The 27778-nt window shown below is 34.6% G+C and overlaps 3 protein-coding genes and 1 non-coding gene across 4 annotated transcripts; all 4 read right to left on the reverse strand.

Annotated features, from left to right (window-relative positions):
• Positions 1–1699: 1699 nt before the first annotated feature.
• Positions 1700–2749, reverse strand: LOC140044308 (histamine H3 receptor-like). Its single transcript, XM_072088786.1, has one exon. The coding sequence runs from the start codon at positions 2747–2749 to the stop codon at positions 1700–1702; it is 1050 nt and encodes a 349-aa protein (XP_071944887.1).
• An 8168-nt stretch (positions 2750–10917) lies between these two features.
• LOC140043857 (histamine H3 receptor-like) lies at positions 10918–12815 on the reverse strand. Its single transcript, XM_072088333.1, has 2 exons — positions 12720–12815; positions 10918–12311 (listed from the first exon to the last, which is right to left on the reverse strand). Exon 2 carries the CDS (start codon positions 12299–12301, stop codon positions 11276–11278), a length of 1026 nt encoding a protein of 341 aa, XP_071944434.1. The 5' UTR covers positions 12302–12311; positions 12720–12815; the 3' UTR covers positions 10918–11275.
• A 3788-nt stretch (positions 12816–16603) lies between these two features.
• On the reverse strand, positions 16604–27666 carry LOC140045219 (uncharacterized). Its single transcript, XM_072090034.1, has 3 exons — positions 27657–27666; positions 19997–21384; positions 16604–19747 (listed from the first exon to the last, which is right to left on the reverse strand). The coding sequence occupies exons 2-3, from the start codon at positions 21382–21384 to the stop codon at positions 19642–19644; spliced, it is 1494 nt and encodes a 497-aa protein (XP_071946135.1). The 5' UTR covers positions 27657–27666; the 3' UTR covers positions 16604–19641.
• Trnad-auc (transfer RNA aspartic acid (anticodon AUC)) lies at positions 23128–23199 on the reverse strand. The gene has a single exon. It is a non-coding gene; the product is annotated as a tRNA-Asp (tRNA).
• Positions 27667–27778: the final 112 nt, after the last annotated feature.

Genomic DNA, 27778 nt, shown 5'->3' on the forward strand with positions numbered 1-27778 from the left:
TTGTGGTAAGATATAAACAACTTCAGTTTGCTGAACTGCAAAAAAAACCACTAATGTGTAGAGGTTTATAGTCTGGTTTGCCGATTCTGAACCGACTGGCGACATGAACATTACTTCTACCCTATATTGACTGCTCTGATTATTCACGGAATACTCCAGGCGTAATCTGGTCTTATTTCGGCAACATTGGAGGGCAGGTGATGGATTATTAACTCATCGAAAAAATGGACAAATTAGGGAGGAAAAAAGAAAAGGAACAAAACAAGAAAAGAGAAGGAAATAAGAAAACAAAATCCGATTATCAATATTTATCCAAGACTCAAAATGAGGATTTCCTCCTTAGATTTATATTTATATTAAAACATGTTGTTAGTTTGTATTCAATGCAACCCACTTTTTCGATTTACATAATGAATATCTAATTGTTTCTGTTTGAACGATAAGTCAGTGTTTATTACTGTACGTATGAAAACGTTTCCGTGATAAATCTCAAAACAAGATTCTTAGCTAGGCCTAAAAAAGACTGCGTCAATGTTGCAGAAACGGAGCTAGCTATACCTGCCAAATATACACACCTTTTTAATGAATTTCTTATAATAACAAATATAAAATGTAAATCTAATCTAGATTTATCACTTGATCAGATATTTTATTTTATGCAAGATATTATGTAAAAGATAAAAAATGGTACTGGTCTCCGCCCAAAATGTATCTATTATATTTGCTCATTGAACTGTTATGCACGCATGGCTCGGAAATTCTGGTTATCAATACTTTTTCCAAGATTCAAAAAGAGGATTTCCTCCTTAGATTTACATTTATATTAAAACATGTTGTTAGTTTGTATTCAATGCAACCCACTTTTTCGATTTACATAATGAATATCTAATTGTTTCTGTTTGAACGATAAGTCAGTGTTTATTACTGTACGTATGAAAACGTTTCCGTGATAAATCTCGAAACAAGATTCTTAGCTAAGGCCTAAAAAAGACTGCGTCGATGTTGCAGAAACGGAGCTAGCTATACCTGCCAAATATACACACCTTTTTAATGAATTTCTTATAATAAAAAATATAAAATGTAAATCTAATCTAGATTTATCACTTGATCAGATATTTTATTTTATTTAATCTTTTCAGTGAGAGCATTAAAGGACAACTAGACCGAGGACCATATTTTTACAACGTATTAGGGATGTACATATGATTTCAGAACAATCGCGAGTTTAAGGATATCGCCGCACGCACTCGCCGTACAGCCGTCGCCATATATTGCTGTGACGTCACAGGTTCATCGCAAAATCTACTTAAAAGGAAAAAAAAACAATTAAAAAAAAACAACATTTATATTTTTTACGATTTATTTACAAAGTGTGTTTACTAGAAATGTTCGCGATTTGCCAGACTTTGCAGAAAACTCAAAAGCTGTCTCTCTAAAATTAATTGTTCCTGCCTGAAGTGAAAAATATTATTACCAAGTTTTTGTATAGACAAGCATTATTACGCTCAAGAGCTATTAAATTCTGAAAATGTTATTGATTGTTGCAACTCTTTGGATTTGATTTACCAATGATCGATTTCGGAGTAACATAAAATAACTTTCTGTTCTTTTGCGTGTCGGTTTTACGTTGCATTCACGTTATTTTTAAATATTGTCTACGCCATTCTTGCGCTGCGTTTACGTGAACTAAGCGCGAGGCTTAATAAAACCAATGACACGTACCACTTGTAACATTGAAACATTTTAGACCGAGGAATTTCAAAAACACTTCTCTGATTTTAGGATTTGTAAGTGCATAAAGGAATGGATTGATGGCAGAGTTGCCCCACAAGAGGTAGTTGACGACCTCCAAAAGCATGTGATTCGGCGCATCATCGATGATACTCCATATAAGCACAATAGAATAAGGAGTCCAGCAGACGACAAATGTAGAAACTAACGCCGCAAGAGTCACTGCTGATTTTCGATGTCGTCTCGCTGAAGAAATTTTCGTATTAACGTTTTGTCTGCCAGAATCTGAAGTCGAACGACCTGCACTGATTGATAAATTATTGTCTGCAACCTGAAGTATTGATTGGTTGTGATTTATACGCGCACGATGACGTATCTCGTTATATACATTGATATTTAAATACAGTATAATGGTTAGCGGTATTAACAGCTTAACGAATACTGCAGTTGCCAAATTGTACGCTAGACTTTCTTCAGATTCCATTTCGCAATCTTCTGAATAATCAATTATTTGTTCACCACTGAATTTCTCCCAGAATAAAATTGGAATTGCGTAATATGGCAGGACAGCCGCCCACGAGACAAGAATCATTACGGTAACTCGTGTTGTAGTCTGAAACTGACGGTATTTTAATTTCAATTTTAACATCCAGTACCGATCCAAACTGATTAAGATAATACCACAAACAGAAACAGCACATGCCGTGTAGTCAATGATCAACCACATTTTACAGACGCCTTCACCAAATGGCCAATAATCAAACATTAGCCACAGAGTGTTTAAAGGAAACGAGAAAGCGCCAGTTAAAAAGTCAACAATAGAAAGATTCAAGATGAACAAATTCGCTGGATTCGAACGAAGCGATTTTTCTGTTGTGAGAGCAAAAATGACTAAACCGTTTCCCAACACGGTTACAATGGATAACAGCCAGCCTATTACGATTCCGCCGGATACAATCAAAGCATCGTCAGTTTGATTTCCGACGTCATAGTGGGAGGAGGAGGAGGACGATTCCATATTGATGTGGACTTACACAAATACTGAACCTAAAATAAAACAATATAGTTAGAATGAATATGTGTCTATTAGGTCATGTTCTTCTACTACCGCCTTTAAATCTGCCTTGAAAACTCCTCTTTTTCTTTCAAATTGAACTCTCTCAGACACCGCGCATTTGATCACTTACTGCTGGAATTGGCGCATTACAAATTCGTATTATTGATAACAGGGCCTAGTGATTTGTGAACGTTTGTGGCGGATCTAGCATTTTTAAAGGGCATTTCTGCTCATTTTATTGAGATCCAGCTACTGTTACCAACAGCATTGCCATTTTCTTCCTGTAGGTCTAATTTACATTTGAATTTTAAATAACACTTTTAATTAACACGTTGATCGGTTATTATGGCAAACAGACAAACAATTCAAGATTATTATATAGGGGGAGGGCGTGCCCTCGACTAAGTATTCCGATATCTTTGCTCTAAAATATGACATTTAGGATTAAAGATTATTTTTTTTGGAATGATTGTGAATTTCAATATAATACTAAAAGTATAAGATCGTGATGCAACAGGTGTAAACAACATTAGAAAAAGCAAAAATGTTTATGTTTATGTTTATTGTTTTGATTTATATACAGTATTAACATACATAATTATATACTTACTTTCCTCACTGTGGCTGATTATCTTAGCACTCCTAAGTCTCTGGAGGTCTTGTCCACACGAGTTGTAATGTTGCTAAGATCCTAATAAATGACTACAATATAAGGTCTTGTCCACACGAGTTGTAATGTTGCTACGATCCTAATAAATGACTACAATATGAGATCTTGTCCACACGAGTTGTAATGTTGCTACGATCCTAATAAATGACTACAATATGAGGTCGTGTCCACACGAGTTGTAATGTTGCTACGATCCTAATAAATGACTACAATATGAGGTCTTATCCACACGAGTTGTAATGTTGCTACGATCCTAATAAATGACTACAATAAGAGGTCTTGTCCACACGAGTTGTAATGTTGCTACGATCCTAATAAATGACTGCAATATGAGGTCTTGTCCACACGAGTTGTAATGTTGCTACGATCCTAATAAATGACTACAATAATGTGGTGTGTGTGTACCTACATATACACTTTTAGACCAATCATAACACAACAAAATAAACGAGTGGCTGTGTAACATTTTAACAAAAAACAGTATACAGTAACCTTGCATTTACAATTATATCATCCGTAATCAGGAGGGCGCGCGCAAACGATATACTCGAGTAAAACTCTAGAGCTGCATTAAAGAAATGCTATTTTAGTCTTTTAATTTCTTAATTTCACACGAATATTACTCGCGTGTCACAGCATGATTACACGTGTCACAAACGGCAGGCCTATTCATTATAAACCTACTTATTCAATGTATTTAGAAAATAATTTAATTAAAGTTTTAAATGGTACTGTTTTGTGAACAAGCTCATTGAAATTATTACTAAAAGCAGGATAATTAAATCAAATTATAACGACACTTTACGAATAGGTCTACTTTAATTATTTTTCTTAGGTAAGATTTGGCCTACACATGTATTGTCTGTTTGTCTTCACTTGCCATTAACAGCGTATTCAGTTTTCAAAGATAGTGAAATATTAAAAGCATGAAGTATGCCGAAGCATCATTTAAAACAATTACTGTTTTTATTGTTCGTAAAGTTGATCGATAATCAAATATGGTAAGATATAAACAATTATGTGCTGAGGAGAAACTGAGAGAAATACTTGGCAAAAAAAACAGTAGCAGAGGACGTGCTATTTTATAATATGTCAGCCCATAATGAATCTTACTTGAATCTTACTTGAATCTTCGGGCTCTTGATTAAGGCAAATGCCTTTTAAACGCCCTCCATTTCTTCTGTATTTATCTAGAATTGGTAGCAAAATTTATCTCCCATTGCTCTGTCTTTGTTTAGTTGATCCTTGAATGCATTTATGTTTTCTGCTTGTACTGTAGTGTGGTATAGATTGTTCCATGTGTTGACGATTCTACATGAAAAGGAGTGGCTTCTGATTTTCAGTCGGGCTCTTGGCTTTCTTAATTTGAATTGATGGCCCCTTGTTCTACTGTCCTCTCTAAAGTCAAAAAAGGTTTCGGCTTCAATATCATCCAAGCCCTTGATAATTTTAAACACTTGTATAATGTCCGCTCTCCTTCTTCTGTAATTCAGTGTAGGTAATCCAAGCTCTTTTAATCTCTGATCGTAAGATTTATCTCTTAACTTTTTGACAATTTTAGTGGCCCTACGCTGCACTCTTTCAAGCTTATCCAAATCACCTTTTAGGAGAGGGTACCATATACAGCTTGCGTATTCCAGATGAGGTCGAATTATACTTTTATAAAGGGGCAGGAACATATCCTTATCCATGTAAGCAAAAGATCGCCTTACCAATCCAATGAGTCTATTTGCTTTATTTACAGCTTCATTCGTATGTAGTGAAAATTTTAAAGACTGATCAAAAGTAACTCCAAGGTCCTTTTCAGTATTGGCATTTGGCAGATCCTCGTCACCTTCCTCTGTTGGCATAGTGAATTGCATTTGTGGATTTGAATTTCCATAATGTATTACTTTACATTTATTAATGTTGAATTTCAGCTGCCATCTTTTAGACCAATCGGATAATGCCTTGAGATCATTTTGAACAGTATCATTTCTGTTTTCATACACAACATTAAACATCTTAGTGTCATCTGCAAACATCCATACTTTAGATTTAACTGCATCAGGTAGGTCGTTTATGAAAATGATAAATAATAAAGGGCCTAACACGCTGCCTTGAGGGACTCCGCTTTTAACCGTAGACCATTCAGAAAATGCTGCGGCCACTCTAACTCTTTGTCTCCTCCCTGTCAAAAATTGATGTATCCATCTCAGTAGGTTTCCTTTTATTCCGTACGCTTCCAATTTTGTTATTAATCTCTGGTGGGGGATAGAATCGAATGCCTTACTAAAATCCAAATATACAGCATCAAAGTTTTCTCCCGCATCCAGCAATTTCGTCCATTCTTCCATCACCTCCAGCAATTGTGTGACGCAAGATCTACCTTTCCGAAACCCATGCTGTGCTTTTATAATAAGGTTTCTATCATTTAGAAACTGTATAATTTTGTCTCTCACAATTGATTCCAAAAGTTTGCATACGACAGATGTCAAACTTACTGGCCTGTAGTTTCCAACCTCCGTCTTGTCCCCTTTCTTAAAAATTGGTACTACATTTGCACATTTCCAGCACTCCGGTAACTGTCCAGTCGATAGTGATTTGTTGTATATTGACGTCAATGGAGTTGCAACAATTTCTTTAAGTTCCTTCAGTACTCTTGGATGCACGTCATCTGGTCCAGCTGATTTATTTGAGTTCATCTGCTGAAGGCATGTAAGCACTTCCTCCTTTGTCACTTCAATTGACTCCAAATGGTCATCCACGTCAACTCTTGGTGTAACTTCTGGCAATGACTCGAGGTCTTCATTCGTGAATACACTTGTGAAAAATGCGTTGAAAATTTCCGCTTTATGCTGATTGTCATCAGCCATATTACCCTTTCCATCCTTCACCAATCCAATAGATTGAGTTGTTTTGGTTTTCTCTCTTACATATTTCCAGAAACTTTTAGGATTTTTTTTTACTTCATTGCAAATTTTCCGCTCCAGTGCAATCTTTGCTGCCCTTTTTTCACCTGTTACTATATTTCTTGCCTTTTTGTAACTGTCATAATCCTTCTGTTGTCGAGACCTTGTAAACTTTTTCCATGCATTATGTTTCATTTTAATTTTCCTCTGAACGTCACCAGTCATCCAGATAGGTTTATTTTCTTTTTTTATGTTTGACTTGGGAATACAGATCTGAACAGCATTTCTTATTGATTTATTTAAAGCTTCACAGGCCTCTTCAACATTTGTATTTTCAAATTGGTAGTCCACCTCAGTAATCAGTTCTTTCATTTTAATATAGTCACCCTTGTTGAAATTTAGCTTGTATTCCATTTTTTCTTGTATTTTAGTTACACAGTCATATGAAAACAAGATTGTTACGTGGTCGCTTTTTCCTAATGGTGGACCTATCTCAATTTCACTTATTTTGGTTTCATCCATGGTGATTACTAAGTCGAGTATGTTAGGTGTTTGACCATCTCGAAATCGTGTTGGTTGCTGTATACACTGGCATAGAAAATTATCTCTAAGGCATTCTATAAACCGATTACTTTTATGTGTTTCTTTTTTATTTGTACTCCAAGAAATCCAATCAATTTCAGGAAAATTGAAATCTCCTAACATGATGAAATCAGAAATACCATTTAGTTCACTTGCTTTGTTGATAGCAGATAGTAACGCTTGATTATTTTCGTCAATACTGTTAGGACTTCTGTAAATACATCCGCATAATAGTTGTTGCCTTTTATTTATTTCAATTTTGATCCATAGTGCTTCCACAAAATTTAAATTCAGTAATTCGTTACAGATACTGGCATTCAGCTCTTCCTTCGCAAAAATAACCACACCTCTACCACTTCTGCCAGAATCAAATTTTGTGTATCCCTTGATGCTTAACTCAACTTCCAATATGTCTGTACAAGTTTTGTTATTTACTTCAGTTATTGCAACCACATCAGGTTTCCTTTGATTCATAATATCACGTAACTCACCTATTTTATTTCTCAGGGCATCTGCGTTTGTGTAAAGAAATTTCAACGACTTCTCATGAAAATCAACAATATCATCGTTTCTTAAACTAGATTTCTTCTGCTTTAATCCTTCTATAAAAGTTTTAAATTTTTTCTTGTCCTCTGAACATTTTTTTTTTCTTATAAATTTTTGTTTCACTTTTCTTTCTAAGTTAAAATAATTTTCTTCAAAACAAAAAGATTCTATATTTGAAAATTCTTTATGATGATGAACTAGGGCCTCGAAAACGATCAAACGCCAGTTCGCTATCCCGCTTCATAATTTTACCTCTTCTTATAACAAGATCAATCTCGCCGTTATCTTTCCTTGATCTTAGTTCCTGTCTTAACTCATAGTTCATTTGCCTCTCTTTTTTTGATCTATCAGGATTAATATATATGTTCTTTAGAAATGCGTGATCCGTGCTTCTAAGTTTTTTTGCATTTACCATCACTTCCCTTTTACTTTTCAGGCTATCCAGAGAAACTCTTGCCATTCTACACCCGTCTTCCGTGTATTTCCCAAGCCTGATCACTTCTGTTATTTCAACTCCCTCTATCTCTAGACACTCATTGAATAATTTCTCAATAGCAACCCTGTCTTCCTTCAGTCTCTGCTGAGAACTTTGGTTATCAGATTCAGGTAGATTTTCGATCACAATATTTAATTTACGAGATTCTCTATCTCTATATTCTTCAATGCCTTCCTGAACACTCTCTTTAATTTTCCCATCCATTAGATCGTAGCTCTCTTTTAATTCTATCAAATTATTTCTTGTGTCGACCTGGATTTTTTCAATGACTTCAATGTTTTTCTGAAGATAAAGATAACTTGAGATGCGTATTGAATTGGGGAAAAACGATCTATTGGTGACGTCACAAATGCTTATTCAAATCTCGAGTTATCACGCCCTCTGTTGCTTACTTCATTTCGCTCAGTTTCTCGGCGCTTTTTAAACGTTACTGTAGTTTAAATTTAATTTCATTGGTTTTAATAGAGGTGGATAGTGTATCCACATATTTAGTTAAGGTCCATGTGTTAATGAAATCATCAAATAGCAATATATTACAACGTTTATAGTAGTTCTTCTTTTATATGAACTTGGCCCCGTGTCAATAGACAATAGAAAAGTGTATATAGATACAGTACAGAATCCATTTACACAAAAAGAAATTTAATAGAATTATTCAAAATCAATTAAACATTTTAAATTATGTAATCATCGGCTCGCAATAGACACATACATCGACAATCTGATCCGTCAACAATCATACTTAAAAACACCCATCTTTTAAAAATCAATTAACAAATGAATAGATATAAAAAGTCAGTGAATGCTTCCACGTCAAAATAAGCCGAGAAAGAAGAAAAAGATCGAGTTCTACTAGCCCCGTAAATCTCTGAGCCTGACGTAACCGAAGCAACAGAAGTGGGTATGCGGAGGTGGGAACTTCAATATTCCACCGTCAATAAGGTTAACCAAGACTCGATCATTTTAAATCAGGAGGGGGAGCACTTGATCAAAGGAATTGACGAGACCGAACATAAACAAACGGAACTAGAAAAATCACATTTACCAGTGATTTTCCGGTAATGGTAGAGAGAAACAAATAAAACATCAAGGGACGCCGAACGGAACAACGTCACATTGTGTGTACGAGTAATTTCGTTTTAATTTGAAATTGGTACGAGTAATTGATGCATTTCATGTTTTTAATCATTTTGTCTTGATTAAGATTGTCTATAATAGGCCTAATAATTATCTCCGTTTCCCTGTAATCTTTACATTATGTACGACATAATTTACCCAGCATCATGGTATTACATTTACATATAACTAAAGCCTTATCTACACTATCAAACTTAATGTGACAAAAAAAAAATGCGATGTGCCCATATATAAACATGATGCCATATTTAAGCATATCACTACAATATTTCGGCACATCATCACGCTTATTTTTTTGTCAAACCAGTTTGATAGTGTAGACAGTGCTTATAGACTGAACTCAATATCCCCAGACTCCAAATGCACTTGAAACATTTCAAACTGTTTTTTAGCTTCAAAACTCCCACCTTTCTTTAATTTTCTTCCTTTAAATCTCCGATATGCTTCATAATTTTACTCTTACTATTATTACGCAATAAAAAGGCGTAAGCGCAACGCAAATAACTTGACCAATCACAAGCGGTGGATTATAAAAACTTTCGCTTGTCATTGGTCAATTGCGTCATCTGTGTCCTAGTGGGAACTAAGCTTAAATGAATGATGATTCTATTATTCATTCTGACTAAATTTAACGCTTGTATCAAATAGTGCAATATAAAAATGAAAAAATAAAATATTGTCAATGTTGAAGTTCGTTGACTTGCGGCGTATTTAAATTGTGTTATTTATTGGATGGTTGTTAGGTAAGGCACCAAGCCTATAAAATAATATTATGATCAACTATATATATTTAAAAAAATTAAAATGCGTTTATGTCTGTACGTTAATCTATTTTACATGTACGTAAACAATAAAGATGATATAATGAAGCAGCCATATATTCCAATATCCTTGTCAACCTAACAAGTTACAACTATGTACACGGATCTATTCGATCGATTGTTTCCAACATTAAAATAACCAAACCTAAATATAGAATATATTCATACATCAACAGGCACCGAATAAATTCTAAACTTAGATATTATTATAATTATATATATAATACATTAAATCAATTATTTAAATGTTATTGCGCTGTTTGTAAAAATAAAAGTATTATAATAAATGTATAATAATCAATATCATCAATGCAAATGCAATTTAATGCTTATTCTGTTTTCAATCATATAGCCATTACAAATGTAAAAAATAAATAAAAATTGTCTCATTACTGATATCGTCCGATCCGTGACGTCACGATGATACACTATTATACACAGATTCATTTATTGTCCAACATAAATGGAAATTACAGTGCTCATAAACTATCTTGGCTTGCCTAAAATAAATATAAGGGGGAAAAAGAACTATCTAAAATTTTTTCTTGTTATAATGCCTTATCCCAGCTGGGTAGAACATGTGCGTTAACATATTGTTGATAAGACTTTTGTGCGCGCGAGTCGATTTTCTGTTACCTCGTTTTGGTTGACGATAAGAAATGCTTTCTCGGTCGGTCTTAGTAACAATACAGTTATTGAAAATGTGATCACTGGGTTTGGCGATTCTTGGAAGTCATCAACAAAAACAAAACCGGTTGTCAACGAGCCGGAGGGGTGCTTCTCGTATCAGTACAAATTAAATTGTCATAAGTTACCTTCGTGTGCTTTTTCTAAAATAGTTAACACCCAACAATTTATAAAAACATTCTCTGATTTTAAGATTTGTGAGGGCGTAAAGGAACGGATTGACGGCAGAGTTGCTCCACAAGAGGTAGTTGACGAAGTCCCAGACAGTGTCACCTAAACAGTCATCACAGACGATACTCCAAATTAAAACAATGTAGTAAGGAGTCAAGCAGATTACAAACGCAATCACCAGAGCACCGAGAGTTACTGCCGCTTTTCGATGCCTTTTAAACATAGCTCGGGCATTTTCAGAAGTAGCAGAGAAGGCTACACTAGTGACTCCGTGTGTTACAGATTGGCTGCAATAGTTTATATGTGAACGCGTGCGTATTTCACGGTAAACAATGATATTCAAATATACAATGATAGGAAGAGGTATTACATATTCGACGAATACCATGACTAAGTTGTATAATAAAACAAAAAACACAAAATGGTTCGGATGGTTGAATACCCGCCCCACACAAACTCCAATCACTATCTTTTAAAATTACTTTATCAATGTACTTGTATTATACGTGTGCTCTTCCTAAAATAGTTCACGCCCAACAATTTATAATAACATTCTCTGATTTTAAGATTTGTGAGGGCGTAAAGGAACGGATTGATGGCAGAGTTGGTCCACAAAAGGTAGTTGACGACCTCCCAGAGAGTGTCACTTAAACAGTCATCACAGACGATACTCCAAATTAAAACAATGTTGTAAGGAGTCCAGCAGATTGCAAACGCAATCACCAGTGCGCCGAGTGTTACTGCCGCTTTTCGATGCTTTTTAAGCATATTTCGCGGATTTTCAGAGGTAACAGAGAAGGCAACAGCAGTAGAGATGGTAGAATCACAGCCGTGTGTTACAGATTGGCTGATATTATGGCTAGGGCGTGTACGTGAACGCGACCGTATTTCACGGTAAACAATGATATTGAAATATACAATGATAGGAAGAGGTATCAAAAATTCGACGAATACGATGACTAAATTGTACGCCAAACTTTGTTCTGATTCCATTTCACAATCTTCTGAATAATCAATTATTTGTTCTCCCTTGAATTTCTCCCAGAATAAAGTTGGAATTGCGTAAAATGGTATGAGAACAGCCCAAGATACAAGAATCATAACGGTAACGCGTTTTGTAGTCTGAAATTGACGATATTTCAACTTCAATTTTAACATCCAGTACCGATCCAAACTGATTAAGATAATACCACAAACAGAAACAGCACATGCCGTGTAGTCAATGATCAACCACATCTTACAGACCCCTTCACCAAATGGCCAATAATCAAACATAAGCCAAAGAGTGTTAAGCGGGAACGAGAAAGCACCGGTTAAAAAGTCAGCAATAGATAAATTCAAAATAAACAAATAAGCCGGATTTGAACGAAGAGATTTTTCGGTGATGAAAGCAAGAATGACGAGACTGTTCCCGAACACGGTCACTACGGACAGAATCCAAGTTATTACGATTCCGCAGGATACAATAATCAAAGTATCGTCAGTTTGATTTCCTTCAGAGACCGATTCCATAATGCAATTTCTGAATAATGAAACAAAAACAGATTTACGTAATTTCGGATAAAAAAATCAACAAAAAGACGTCAACAGTTGACGATAGGCTACTCCAGGTGATGACATGAGTCCAGTTAATTTTAATGATTAATTTTTATGAAACTCATGTTAACAATCTATGACTTGGTGGTCAACATTTCATTTATTAATAATATACATCTTTAGTCGAGTCAGTCATATTATATCGAGATAATGATGAGTGATGCAATTACACAGTGCACGCCAATCAATGCGGTGATTCTTTGTGGAAATGATAATCATTATAATAGAATTATTACGGTTCGAATCTCAAGATGATTGAACATAATTTGTATCGATAACCACCGGAAATTATAATCAAATTTATGAGTATAAATTGTAATCAAATTTCAAATACCTTTGATACTGTGCACGTTCTTTATATTCTATGGAAGTTGTCTTCTTGAGGTTTATCTCCGAGATGGTTTCTTCAACCTTGATGATCTACTAACGACGACTATACAGTTTTATGGCACTACCAGGGGTAGTAGTAACTAGTACAACTTTCTATGTTCTTGTAAATCTCCTAATCTTATGGAAATGACGTTGACTTTGAATCCTTTCCTTATATGTGACAGTGCGTATTTTGTTAGGAAATCATTATTGGTAATTCTTTGCTAAATTTCCAAAAACGACCTTGACGAAGCTTTCCCTTTTATGGCTAATCTATGAAGGAAACAGTATCTAGTTATGTAACAACAGTCGTAAAACTCTGCACTAGATATCAACCAACAGAGATACAATAGTGATTTCCTGAATTAGCTTTCCTTCTTAAACAATAGGCCTAGACATTACGCAGAGGAGGCCGATATAATGATGGTTTTATCAATTTAATTTCAGCAAGTGGTAATAATTGTATTTAACTATACTGTAGAGTAAGATTTATGTGTTTAGTACTTTTTCCAACCAGACATCCAAGTCCGCGGAAAAGTCTTATACAATAAACAATAACAAGTCAATCTTCCAGCTGAGTGAAATTGTAATATTAAGTTTAGTCAACTAGTGTTCCTTCTCTAAACCAGACATCCAAGTTCGCGGAAAAGTCTTGTACAATAAACAATAACAAGTCGATCTTCCAGCTGAGTGAAATTGTAATATTAAGTTTAGTCAACTAGTGTTCCTTCTCTAAACCAGACATCCAAGTCCGCGGAAAAGTCTTAAAAAATAATGCTTTTAGCAAGTCGATGTTCCAGAAATTGGAATTGTAATATTATGTTTAGTCAACTAGCGTTCCTTCTCCAACAAGACACCCAAGTCCACGGAGAGTTTTATACAATAATGTTTTTAGCAAGTTGATGTTCAGCAATTGGAATTGTAATATTATGTTTAGTCAACTAGCGTTCCTTCTCCAACAAGACACCCAAGTCCACGGAGAGTTTTATACAATTTTTAGCAAGTCGATGTTCCAGTAGTGCAATTGTAATACTTAAATGTTTAGTCAACTAGCGTTCCTTCTCTAAACCAGACATCCAAGTCCACAGAGAGTTTTATACAATAATGTTTTTAGCAAGTTAATGTTTCAGCTGAGTAAAATTGTAATATTATGTTTAGTCAACTATCGTTCCTTCTCTAACAAGACATCCAAGTGTTTTATACAATAATGTTTTTAGCAAGTCGATGTTCCAGCAATGTTTTTAATATTATATTATGTTTAGTCAACTATCGTTCCTTCTGCAACAAGACATCCAAGTCCAAGGAGAGTTTTATACAATAAAAAAAATAACAATTCGATGTTCCAGCAATGTTTGTAATATTATATTATGTTTAGTCGACTATCGTTCCTTCTGCAACAAGACATCCAAGTCCACGGAGAGTTTTATACAATAAAAACTAACAATTCCATGTTCCAGCAAGTGGAATTGTAAAATTCAAACTAGTCAACTATCTTTGCCAAGTCCACGTGAAAGTCTTATACAATATCTTGCAATGGTGTTTTAATAAATAGATATCCCAGCAAGTGGAATTGTAATATTAAGTTTGGTCAACTACCGGTATTGCTTCCAGCAAGTAGAATTGTAAAATTAGGTTTAGTCAACTATCGCTTCCAAGTCCACGTGAAAGTCTTATATCAATAACGTTATCTTGCAATGATGTTTTAACAAATAGATGTTCCAGTACGAATGGAAATACAGCAGTTATGATCAACACACCGACCAGTACCGCAACATTCCATCAAACACACTGTCTTTGAATCAATAAGATACTTATACAGTTATATAATTGGTAAACCTGTCTCACATTTTATTACTTCTGTACCAGCTTAATTTCAAATGCTGGTAGGCCTATCGGCATCAACAATGTTTATTAAATAAATCTTAATTCAAACAAACATGATGAAAGTAGTTGAAAATCGTGATATTATGGTTATATTATATTTGCTCTCCATACCTAATGGTAATTATTTTAATATATAAAGGAGGTATCCATCATACGCGCGGTCTTCAAATAAATAAATCGTGATATCCTATTCCTGCCCTGTAGTCTTTTCTCGAGTACAATGCAAACAATGCATAATAATTCTTCAATATTCAATCGGTTATCAAGTTAACTATTACTAGTTTATCTAAAAGAAGTGTAGCAAAGCAGATATTAGTAATTGTTCAAACACTCGGAGATACTAATACTGTTGAGCTTTGCACTCAAGTACATAGTACTTCATATTATTTAAGATAAAATCCATAACAATCAATACAACGTATTGGTTCATATATCATGAAATACAGAAGGCCTACCGTATATGCTTGTAAAGCGACACTGGGTAGTGGAGGATTACCGCTAAAGAATCTGTGAGTCAACAAAGAAAAATGACGGGCTTAGGCCTAGCTACAAATTACGAAAGACGATCGACAACGAATCTACTAAACATGGTATTTAAAACGGTAAAATCGATGTAATTTTAATTCCGTGCACATCCCAATCAATTACCAATCCTTAATAAAACGAAATGATATGCTTGCGTTGACACACGTTCTGCAGAATTCAACAACAGACAATTTTACGCATCTGAATACACAGCCGGAGTTTTTAAAGTTAAAGAAATAACTTACTTTTATATGAATGAAGTAATCACATTTATACCGCTTTGGTACTGCTTTGATACTGGTGCCACTCCGTACAGACATCTCAGTTTAAATATGATGATAATGTAGGCCTATAGAACATGCGTATCATAACATGCGTATCATAACATGCGTATCATAACATTAAAATTAATTGTACCTTAGCCCTGCCCAAATTTAATTATGGACACAAAATATTATTAACGAATACTCTTCGTTGACAAAATACCTATACTGTACTAGTTTTATGGTTTACGGTGATTGGGGGCGCCTTGCTCCAAAGCGAAACTGTAGAGAAATGGATCTTTGTATTGTGGCATTATTATTTACTTGTTTAAACCTAACTATACTTGTTCACTTGTGAATTTGGGCTCAAGACAAACAACTACCTTGCTGAAACCAGCATAATGTTTTCAGTTCATCTTGATATTTTAATACCAGTGGAGAATGAAATTATTCAGATGACGTTTTAACATCCCTTACATTGGCGGATCCCTGCCCCCGGTCCCCCTACAATTTAAGGCATAACTTCGTAAACTCATAACAGTTCTTTGATCTTATGTCTGACTGCGACAAAAACCAATAATAATACTGTACTATGTACATACTCTCCGCGTCGTGCGGTGTCTGTTAAGGGGCACGAAACTGATCGTGTCGCAGCCATAGATAAACCATTTGATCTTTGGAGGTCAGCATCCTGTTGGTAGATTGCCTTGATCCACCACTGTATTATCACTGTATACATCTTACATACCATATATATGTATTGAAGTTATTAGAAAGTCTGCATACAGCAAAAGGTTGATAGATTGGATTTGAGATTCGAACCAAAATGATATGCTGACACATGACCTTTGAACCACTTCATTTCGAGTCCAATTTGAAACAATATTTTGATAATTATCAAAATAATTCGAAACGCGTCACTTTCGCGTTGGGGAAACGCCATACCTTTCTTTACCCTTTATCACAATATTTTGTTAATAAACAGCATTTATCTTATCTACAGTAATTCTCTCCATTATCCAATAATGCACTAATTGAAAATGAAAAGGCGACATTTACCAAATTATTATTCCCGTAGTATAGTCAATCCTTTTAATTAATTGGTAATTGTAGATAGCGTATTTGGTAAAATCTCCAAATATTCTATTTAATACAGTAATAATGAACAGCACTCTACTAGAGTTTACTAGAGTTTATTCGGAACCCCTCTAACAATTACAAAAGTTTATTACGCATAGAGGGCGCACTGACTTTACAGTTTGAAGAAAATTACCGGTAATAGAACATCTGGAAATTTAAAGTAAAAACATACACATTTGAATACTGTGAACTCATTTAGAGTTTGCTTTAATAACGGGTTACGTAATCTACTGGAATTTAATAGTATAATAGCGCAAGCATGATGTTTGTAACGAATAACGTTCCCTCTTTCTATGAATATTGGAGAAACTCTATACATAGTTTTAAGAACAGAGTTCATGACAGTTGCAATAGTCTGATTCAAAGCATAGTTAACGTACTTCCACAATCCAATCTATATCAACGTTGGTGCAAATTGTTTTTTTTAGGATATTGTAGGTGGTTGGTTTTGTGGAAGTTGCTTATATTGTTCTGGTGGTACATGTATTTGTTTCTCTTCTTGTCAAATAAAGAAATGAATGAAGGAATATGTAATCATTAATTTAGTGACAGAAAGTAAAGAAATATGGTTCATCATTCAAGGAAACAGCTTACAACACAATAAACATATATTTATTTTTGTTTTATTACATTATAGTTTTAATGTACATCGTCAATTAAATTATTCACTTAAAATGAAAGACTTGCCAACATTTATCACTACACATTTAGCAAAATGATCACACTGGACATTTGCAATTGAGGTATTAGCGTAATAGTTTTAATCGAGTGGCGGCAATTTCAATCGTTATTATTATAAAGATTGAACCAACCAACCAAATCCACCCCCTTGAGTGACCCGGATATTAATATTAAAGGGATATTTTGTTTGTGTCTTAAGCCTGTTTTCCGTCACCATATATTTTCGCAAAAATCGAACATCATTCCCGAGTTTTGATCATAGAAAGTAGATGAAAATATCAATACGCATGTGCAATAGTCAATGTTTTCGATTCGCGCGAATAAATTCGCCTAGTGGAAAACAGGCTCTGTCTACACTATCAAACTTTATGTGACAAAAAATTGTATGGTGATGATGATGTCATATTATTATCGGTTATGTTTTTGGTTTACCGTATTTATACTGAATAAATAAATTTAAAAAAAAATGAAATCAAACCAGATAGTGTAGGAAATCGTCATGGATTATTTTATCGTAAACTATTCAAATACAGTGCTTTTAAACAGATACCTAACAAGGCTGACAATGGTGCAATTGGTATACACCACCTAAATATTAACAAAGAACGTTTTGATATTTCTAAGCCTTATTATAAATTATGCACAAACCGTGACAACGGATAAAATGCATGAATCGTCTATGTGTTTCACATAACAATACCTTAAATCCACAACATAAATACGCTCTTATTTGTTTGTAGATTTCTGTTAGCTCAACAGGACATAAATTTAAATGGAATCATGCCATGCATCACTTAGAAATTATATTGGTTAAATTATGCAAAGTCATCGAGTAAATGTTTCACAGTCGATTCTGGTACTGTATCATGGCTAGCGATACGGTAATAAACATATTGCAGTATCGTGTCTGCTGGACGGCAACAGGCTCATAGCATCTTACTCCTAAAATTAACTTAACATAACCCTCTAATTGTCACTATACAGTATACACACATTGACATACATGTTTCTGCCAGAAGACGCGATACTGCAGAATGTTTGTTGTCATTGGACATGATACCGTGCATCTGACGTGTACATTCAAATGACAAAACCGTAGCTTGAACCTGAATTCATGTTTTAGATTACTCTCCTTATAATTCTACAGTAACGGTATTTGCAGACGTAAAGTCTGGTTGGAGTTTTTCTCTCCTCTATATGCCATTTCTAATTTTCTTCTAGGCTGTGAAATGAACATCAACATTTTGGTAGTTTTATCGACTCAACTACTTTTTTTTATAAGGTATAGCGTTTTTAATTGTTATGCTCATTTCAAGCTTCGGTATTTTCCACTTCTTGTGACGCGGCAGTGACACAACTCTGGTGTTTTCTACTTCTTGTGACACGGCAATGTCAGAGGCTTCGGTGTTTTTCACTTTTTGTGACGCTGCAGTTTCAGAGACTCCGGTGTTTTCTACTTCTTGTGGCGCGGCAATGTCAGAGGCTTCGGTGTTTTCCACTTCTTGTGATGCAGCGCCGCCGGGACATCACGGTTACCAACATCTTGCTGTAAGCAGCATCTGCGGTATCGTTGTTTCCCACTTCTGCTATAGAAAAAGCACCGCTTCCAACTCTAAGCCAGAACTCATCGATTACCTGTATGCCTTCCTTTTAATTGATTTATATTTTTGTTCCTTAGCTTACATAGCTGCACAATTAAATAACTCGTTCTTTTTATATACAGTACCCTGATACAGTATTCATTACACAGAAACAGCATCCATATTTTACAACGTAATAAATTATAATCTTACATACTTTTTTACATATTATTTACAATATATTTTCAGGGTTCAATTATTATTATTATTATCATTTATAATAATTCTATGATTAAAAAAAAAATGCAAATGCAATATTAAAGACGGAATAGTAGGTGTATGATATGCAAATTAATCATTATACGTGTGTACTGATTCGCCCCAACGCATCTCATTAACACTGGTTCCTATATAGAAGCACCACCGCAAGAAATAATTTGCCGATGGGTCGTGCGAACTGTTCCTTGTGATTGGTCAACTAACGTTCGTTGCGTCTACGTCATGGCGTAATGTATAACGGTATAAATACGCAGAAACCTGGGAACTCATTGTTCAGTACTGGTACAAGTGGATCAGCGTTTGTCATGCACTTTGTTACAGGCCACTAGTGTTGTAAATAAAGTATTGACTTTAACTTCTTGTCGTTATGTGGATACACTTAATATTATAGTATGCGCTGTATGGGACATATAATATTCATATACATTCTCTGTATGTTGTATTTCGACGTCTTTTTTGCCGAAACACGATTGTTTGGTCCTCCTTAATACTGATTGGGTTACATCATTCTAAATATAAATGTTTCTTTTTTTCATCAATAGTTTCGGCTTGTGCTCAATCGCTGAGAATTACTGTTCCTTACACTCGGAGGCGTTGTTGTAAGATACGCCATTGTTATTCCCATTCCCAACTCGCATAGCCTAAAAAAGAAAACACAAATATATATGATTAATCATAAACGAAGATTATTCTTCTGGTAAAGGTGCATTTATAAAGCTCAGTGGCGTAACGCAGGGGATTACCGCCACCTAACGCTGGGTAGTTTCATACGCACTGTTTCTTAGGCCCCTTAGCTCTGGCCCTCTGGGGGCTTAGCCAGTGGGCGCTCGTGCCGTTACGCCACTGCTGAAGCTCATTTTAATGGTCCGAATTTAGGCCCAATTTCTTACCTCATAACCGTTTGGAACGAATACCATCCCCATGGCTCTAGTTGTTTGTCTTCTGCCAGAACACTGAAAACTCCAAACATGGCGTACGTGCTAATCAGACAAATTATCGCAGCAAACGTTGTTGTTGCCATGGTTATACGGATCATTTTTGTAATTAATGATGTTTTCTTGTTTATTATACTCATTCCTTTTATAGACTTTACACCATATTGTTTTTTCCTTAGAAAACGGTTTCCTTTTATTGAAGTTAAAAATCTCGACGCACGCGTCGTGTAAACACGTCCGTTTGAGGTGCTTAAAGCGTCCGTTGAAACGGCTAATGAAACGACATCTATCTCCAAATGAGTTGATTGGTTAGAATTTTGTTGCACACGTGTTTCATTATCTGTGATTGACTCGCCATCAAACACGTCATCAATATGGGAGTTTTCAGAATCGCTGCGGACGGTATAACGCGTTCCATTCGCGTCAATAATATTGTTCGGTTCTAAGTCCGTTTTTATAAACACTTCAGTATCAGTAACTGATAGTTTCTGATCGGCTATTGGGCTTTGCTGATCATGTGATATGCTCACTTTTATTGCTTCTTCTGTTAAGTTGTTGTAAGTGTCAGTAATGTTGCCATTAACAGGTAAACTGAATTTCTTCTGTTCGGTATCAGTTGCGGATACCACAGCAGGCACGGTGCTGTTCTGTTTGTTCTTATTGCTGGCTTGTTTCGATTTACGGAACTTAAACCGTCCACACACACCGTCATACGAGCTATTAATCTTGTATAACGTCTTTCTGTTTTGCCTTTTGACGTTATAAACTTTCCAAGCAGAATATGAAAATCCAACGCATAGTACCATTCCCCATATTATAAACGTACCCTGGCATAGCATAACAAGGATCCACGTATTGCCGACAAACGCCACGAGGAAATCTGCGGTGAGAACAAACGTAAAATGGCCGATAATAATCCCAACAAGAATTCGTGAATTCTGTAATTTCGGTGATAAAAGTTTGAATTTACTACTTTCTAAAAATGCCCAGTTCACCAATGAAAACCCAGAAGTCAAACACGGGAACGAAACGTTGAACAGAATCTGTGCCCCGAGCTCGCTAAATATTTCTCTTGAGCGGTACGGATCGACCATTAAAAATATAGTTCGCATGAGACAGAGTAGGAAAACCAGTACGTTGACGGCTATGAAAAATGATTTCAATTTCCCTTTATTGTATTTTATTAATAGATGAGTTGTATATATGCAGTAAATTCCAAGTAAAAAGAAACACGCTCCAATTCCGAAAGTATGAAGTTCCCAAGCCCAGTCCCATGTGACTGTTGCCGTTTCCCATTCTGGTACGGGTTCAGCCCGTACGTTTGGTTCGTCAGCGTCTGCCATCTGTAAATGAGAAAAGAAACACTGAATAAACAACATTGATAATAACAACAGGACTACTCGAAGGATTCGGCAAAATGATCGAACAAAACTCAAGTAAACACCAATAAAACATTATTCAAATTTCTAGGCCCCTGACGAGAGTAAACCAGGAAAGAGTGAAATTCATTTCACCTTTACCCGATTAAACTTAGAAATTAATTGGCAATATCACCGGTTTTATTTTTTTTAGATCGGAAAAGACAATTTCGTGTGGTCTTCATTATATTTTAAACCATATAGGCCTAATTATAATCCCTCATCTCCATCACACAATATGTTGCACGCGCGCGTTTAATAACGGATGATAACCAACGAGTATTGCACGCGCGCGTCGTAAAGTGACGCGTGACTACGGTAATTAGGAGAATGACTCATGAATACGTTTTCTATAATTTTCTCACATATCCACTGTTTAAAATCTAATTTATTAATTTATCCTGTTTAAAAAACACTCTGGCTAATTGACGTCGCACAGCCGTTATTTAATCACTGAATTATATAACTGGAATTACTATTGAGTATAAAGAAAAAATAGGTCCTTGATTTAAACATAAACCTTGTTAATGGACATAATTACTTTGCATAATTATTTTTATTTCAAAGTACTGGTAGGATAAACAATCTTTACACAGTATTATATTTAGCACGTCCATCGAGGTACAGTATGCTAATGGTATTTGATCCGCGATTAAAGTGAAATTATCTTAGGCCTACGCGTGCAGATTTCAATTTGGTTTTTGTTTTTGTTGTTACAGACGAAATCAACACCGTCCAGTACCATGCTTTGCAAAATGTTAGCATAACCTGAACACTATCGAATTAAGTTTAGCGGCAATATGTTTTTATTTAGGACTAATCGGGAACGGATGAAAACAAAAATCAGTTGGTGAGGTTGGTTGTGGTGGTGCGCAGAAGTTGGACAATCTATTACACGTCGTTCCCTAGTCTAGTCGATTCAACTTATATTTGTAAAAAACTATATATGTTGGCACTCAACATGGCGTTTCATACGAATAATGCTCGAGCAAACAAAATGATTGATAAGACAACATTCGAAACGCCGCGCCGTCTGGTGGACAACAATATAAGAACAGACTATAAATAGTGACTTGGGGAAAGTCAGTCCTCCTCAGGCCCATAATGAGTACAGTAAATGCCAATTTACTTAACCCAGGGAGTTGTTACAACTCCCTGCTTAACCATATCAATTAACCATATATGGACCGGGTGACACGGGTTCAATAGACTTTCTACATCCGGGTTTTGCTCGAATGGGGGTAACACCACCGTACATTTTGGTAACAAGCGACTGATTCAAATTAACAACTGTAACGCAGACAATACGTACCAGGAAATCAAACATTTGCACAATACACTAAGGAACAAAATGCAATACAAAAGTAGAGACAAGTGAAATGGAATCATGCATAAAAATGTACAAAGGGAAAGAAGGGGATGATTGAACATGGAGGATTTAAATAAGTAATTATGAATGCACCTACACGTTCCAATCAACAAATATGATAGGCCTACAAAAATGCAATATATATAATGTTCATTGCCTAATGTGTTTATATATATATATATATATATATATATATATATATATATATATTAATTCTAAACCGCCCGGTGATATACTGAAATTTAATTAATTAATTTGAAACGATAAAGATGAGGAAATCTGTGAGAATGAGAAAAAGTCGCCCCAACCGAGACTCGAACTCGGACCGCCTGCTTGATATGCAGATGTCCTAACCATTAGACCACTGGGGCTTTCATGGTATTGTTCGAACTCGATTGGATAACGACTCTTTAACATTATATATATATTTGTAGACCAGTCCGTAGATTGTGTAAACTCCACTTCGATTCATTTTGGTGAACCCACCCGTAGATATTTTAACTCTTTTCTATATGAAATAGAAACCAAATAAATAGGCAGAGAAACAGTACTATATTAATCAATATTGATTACTGTATATATTAAAATGTTATGGTAACAGCTGTCCTCTATGAAATTATACATAGGTAGGCCATCACAACATAACCACAAATTACATGTTATGAGTCAATTGTACTTATAACATAAACAAATAATTAATACGATTTAATACTTTTAATAGAACATTATTATTGTTAATATTTTGTATTTTTTGGAATGTTTTTGTACCGTCTTTATCATATACCATGGAGGTATAAAAAAGTCATTCTTTTTTATACACTCCATGCATATACATACAATAATCATTGATTGTTTAGAATATGAATGTTCATCTTTGCACGATCTACTGTTTTGTTGTACAGAATATGGATTCTATCTATATTATATTCCATCCATTTCTATGTTGGACCTATCAATTTCTGTTTGGCTTTTGGCCCCTGGTTTTATCTGTGGCAGCTTGCCGAGAGTTGTTTATGATTTTAATCATTTCATTTCACTGAAGTGTTTTTCTCATATCTATTTATTGGCCTATTATACAGAATATAAAATAATATAAGTATTTTCACTGTACTTGCGTCAACAACACGTACGATTGGATATTGGTTTTATACGCATATAAACACATAACATAATAAAAATTGATTTATAAGCGAATTGTCAACCAAGACCTTTAATTTAATGCGAATAATCTCTTTTAGGATTCAATATTTCTAACTTCAATTGTATTTTTTGCGAACGAGATGACCTCCCACTAATATACTTATAGGTCTATTTATTACTATAGGACACGTTTTCGAAATAAAAATTGATTGATTCTATATATCGTGTGATCGTTTTGTACATTAATCCAATTTTAGATGCTTTGGCATTGCATGTATGTATTGTATAGTTAATCGTAAACACAGGCATTTAGGTATAAAGTAAATTGCGAACACTTTATAATGCCAGTACAATTTAGAAATACAATTTGCAATGAAAGAAATTATTATTCTTCCAAACTTGATGCATAATGCATCCATGCAATACTGTTCACCTAAAGACATCCGGCAGCGTAGACCACATTTAATTGGTCATATAAAAACACATTCAAAAATACTTGATATGGGCCTAAATGTCATTTTTTCCCTGCTGACTGTGAATTCATATTTGCATGTATACATGCAAATATATACCCAATATATATACCCAATTCTAAGGGAAAGAATATTTGTTTTTTTCAGGTGCTAGACTTATATGAAAATTAAAGATACGGTAGAACCAACTATTAAGGAGACATATTAATCTCAAATTTCCTCGTGAGACGAACGAAGGTGGCCACTCGCTACTTATGGGACACTTTTGTAGTATTAAAGATGTATTGTCCCACAAAAACATGAAAAATGAAGATTAATTAAGTCAGATTTTAAATAGGTTATTTTGTAGTAAGTTTTAATAAATTCCGTAGAAAAAAAACCCTTACAAAATAATGTTTTCACTTATAAAATAACATAATAAATGGTTAAATTCAAACAAGAATCCATTGACTGGCAGCCAATTTGACCATTTTGAATTGTTTGCTCTAAATTACATTTTTTCAGGTATATACATTTTTTGTAAATCCAATTTTTGGTCAAAGTGGATAACTATTATGTGACACTAAAATGGCATATTAAAAAAAAAAATTGCTAAATTATTTTTCAGGGGGACAATATATCTTTAAGTTGGTAACGAAGCTGGCCCCTAGATAGAATTCTATACTTGTTGTCTTATAAACTACATCAATGTTCAATGAAATGCCATTTTAATAAACAAAAACGAACTAGCTGGTGGCTAATAATACACTCGCTGACGTCTTGTAAATTAAATTGCACATCGGCGATTTCTAAATACAGGATTTTGGATTATTTTTTAATCTCTTCATTGCTAAAGATCAACGGATTAAATTAAAAATCCACAATAATTCGTTGTAAGAATAACATTAGATATACAACATTTCAATAGTAAATGGCGTACTAATCTTGTACACAAAATTATTTAATAAAAAGATTAATATAGCTTTATTGACATATTTAGTAGGACGGTATACATACTTGTTGTTTTCATATACATACTCCTTTTTGTTATACATGGTTAGTATACAGACGATTGGGTCAAATGTCACACAATATTTGGAATATATTTAATTATACGTCATGGAGGTAAAAGTTACACTCATTTGGCGTTTAAATTAATCATTTCTTTGTATCCAAAAGAAATAAAAATCATAGGGCCTATAGATGCTAAAAAATAAATATATTCAGTTTTTATATTGGTTCTATTACAACGAATGTTCAATTTTTAATTCAATTTTTAAAATAAAATCAGTTAAGGGGACATCAATAACTACAAACAATCAACCTTTTCAGATTATAAACACCTGTATATCCAAGGCTTTGACCGCGAATCAATAAAAACAGTGTTGATTTATGATTTATATATATACGCCTACGGTGTTGACACCTTCTATGTTCCATATACAGTACTGTAGGTACTATAGTCAAATTACTATGCCTAATGAAAACAATGGACTACTAATTCATCCATGAATAAACAATACCTATTATTATTATTATTATTATTATTATTATTTCAATTGAATGGGTTAAATAGTTCTGTTTTTAATGTTTTACCTAGCTAACTGGCAGCTCATGACTAAACTTATACATTCACACGGCAGACGCCGTTTTACATTCTTTTTATTATTAATAATGATTTCCCACAACAACAAAAAACCGCCCTTTTCCGTTTGGTGATACGGAACAAAATGTATTAACGAGCCTCGTTTTCCTTTCCGTGATACGAAACAACGCGAGCCCCACATGTGAGACAGCACACGTTAAAATGATGCATTGCAAATATTACCAACTGCTTATTCATCTACCATGAAATATCATATAACGACCGTTAAAAAGAATCGCTAGATATTAAATTCTAAATTAAACGATTTATGCACAGCGGCAACAAACAAAGGTAAATACAATACTGGTCTTAAACTATAACACGGATTGTAAATACGACATCATTTTGTTATTAATAATTATATATTTCTATATTATTTAAATTATTAATATTAATAATACAGTAAAACTCCTCTTTTTGGGACACTTTCTGTCAATTGAACGAAGAGTAATATAATAATCACTACGGCCACATCCGATGGTGTACTCTTAATCAAATAGGGTTTCTGACTTATAAACCGTTCAAAAGAAGAATGGTCTATTAAAGCAGGGAAGAGTGACTATTCCCTGATTAAAGAAACAGTATTCAACGCACCTCATGCAAAACGAAAGTATGTCAATTCTGGTCAAATGTCCGAGCGGTTAATTAGGCAGGGGCACCGTTTTCTCCTAGTTCTGGTGGTGAAACAAGTCTTCTCGGATAAGGACTATAAGCCGTAGGTCCAGTGTACACAGTTTGTACATGTTCACTTTAAAGAACTCAGTTAATTATTTCGAAACAAGTATAGGGTTACCCCGGTGAACTGGTTCACAAATAGCCCCTTTTCAGGAGGATTACCACCTATCTGATAAGACAGTGATTAATTTACTATATTTTAATCCGTGGGCAAATGTGCCTAAATACATATAATAAAATGATAAACATGAAATTTGGAAAATATTAATATCTATAATGTTCAAGAGGCCCTAGAATACACTACAGTAGCTTCCTTTGAAAACCAACAAAGTCAAGGTCGCTGACTCCAATCGAAACAAGTGTAAACAGAACATATAGGTCACAGTACGTGTTAGGAGGAAGAAAGGGGCTTGCGAAGGTAAAAGAGTTCATGAAAATAATACTTAAGAGGAAGTAGGAATCAATAATACACTCATAATTGAATACCTATACCTATTGTATGATGTAGGTATTTCATGCATTGTCGAATCTGTATTTACTGTATAGTACTTACTTTCGAAAAACAGTATCCTACGAAGATGGAGGTCAACAAATCTACTACCAACGGTTATGTCTCAAAACAAACGCTTTATTGTTTCGGTAACTAAAGTGACTGAGGTATGTTTCTACGATAAAACTGCGTTCACATTGTAACATTCAATAAATCAGATCCATTCAGCAGACGAGTATTCCAAACGCCACTCTTCTACAGTAAATTACTTTCCAACTATCTATGATCGACTGATATCAAAACACGCGTGGTGTAGACCTACTTTCGTTTTCTGCTGATAGCCAAATAAGGTATGCCTTAATTAAACGTATTAACTGTCCGTAAAAATAACACCGCGTTCACATTAGTAACATTAAAGTAACTCACCCGTTCAGACAAGTATCATAAACACAAATTACTGTATAATGAACTCTATAGCTGAATATTAAAACATCGTCATTGTGCGTAATCCAACTAAATTCAGCGAACAACCACGACTACCAGCCTCG

Source organism: Antedon mediterranea, chromosome 3 (assembly GCF_964355755.1).
Source record: "Antedon mediterranea chromosome 3, ecAntMedi1.1, whole genome shotgun sequence".
Lineage (NCBI taxonomy): Eukaryota > Metazoa > Echinodermata > Crinoidea > Comatulida > Antedonidae > Antedon > Antedon mediterranea.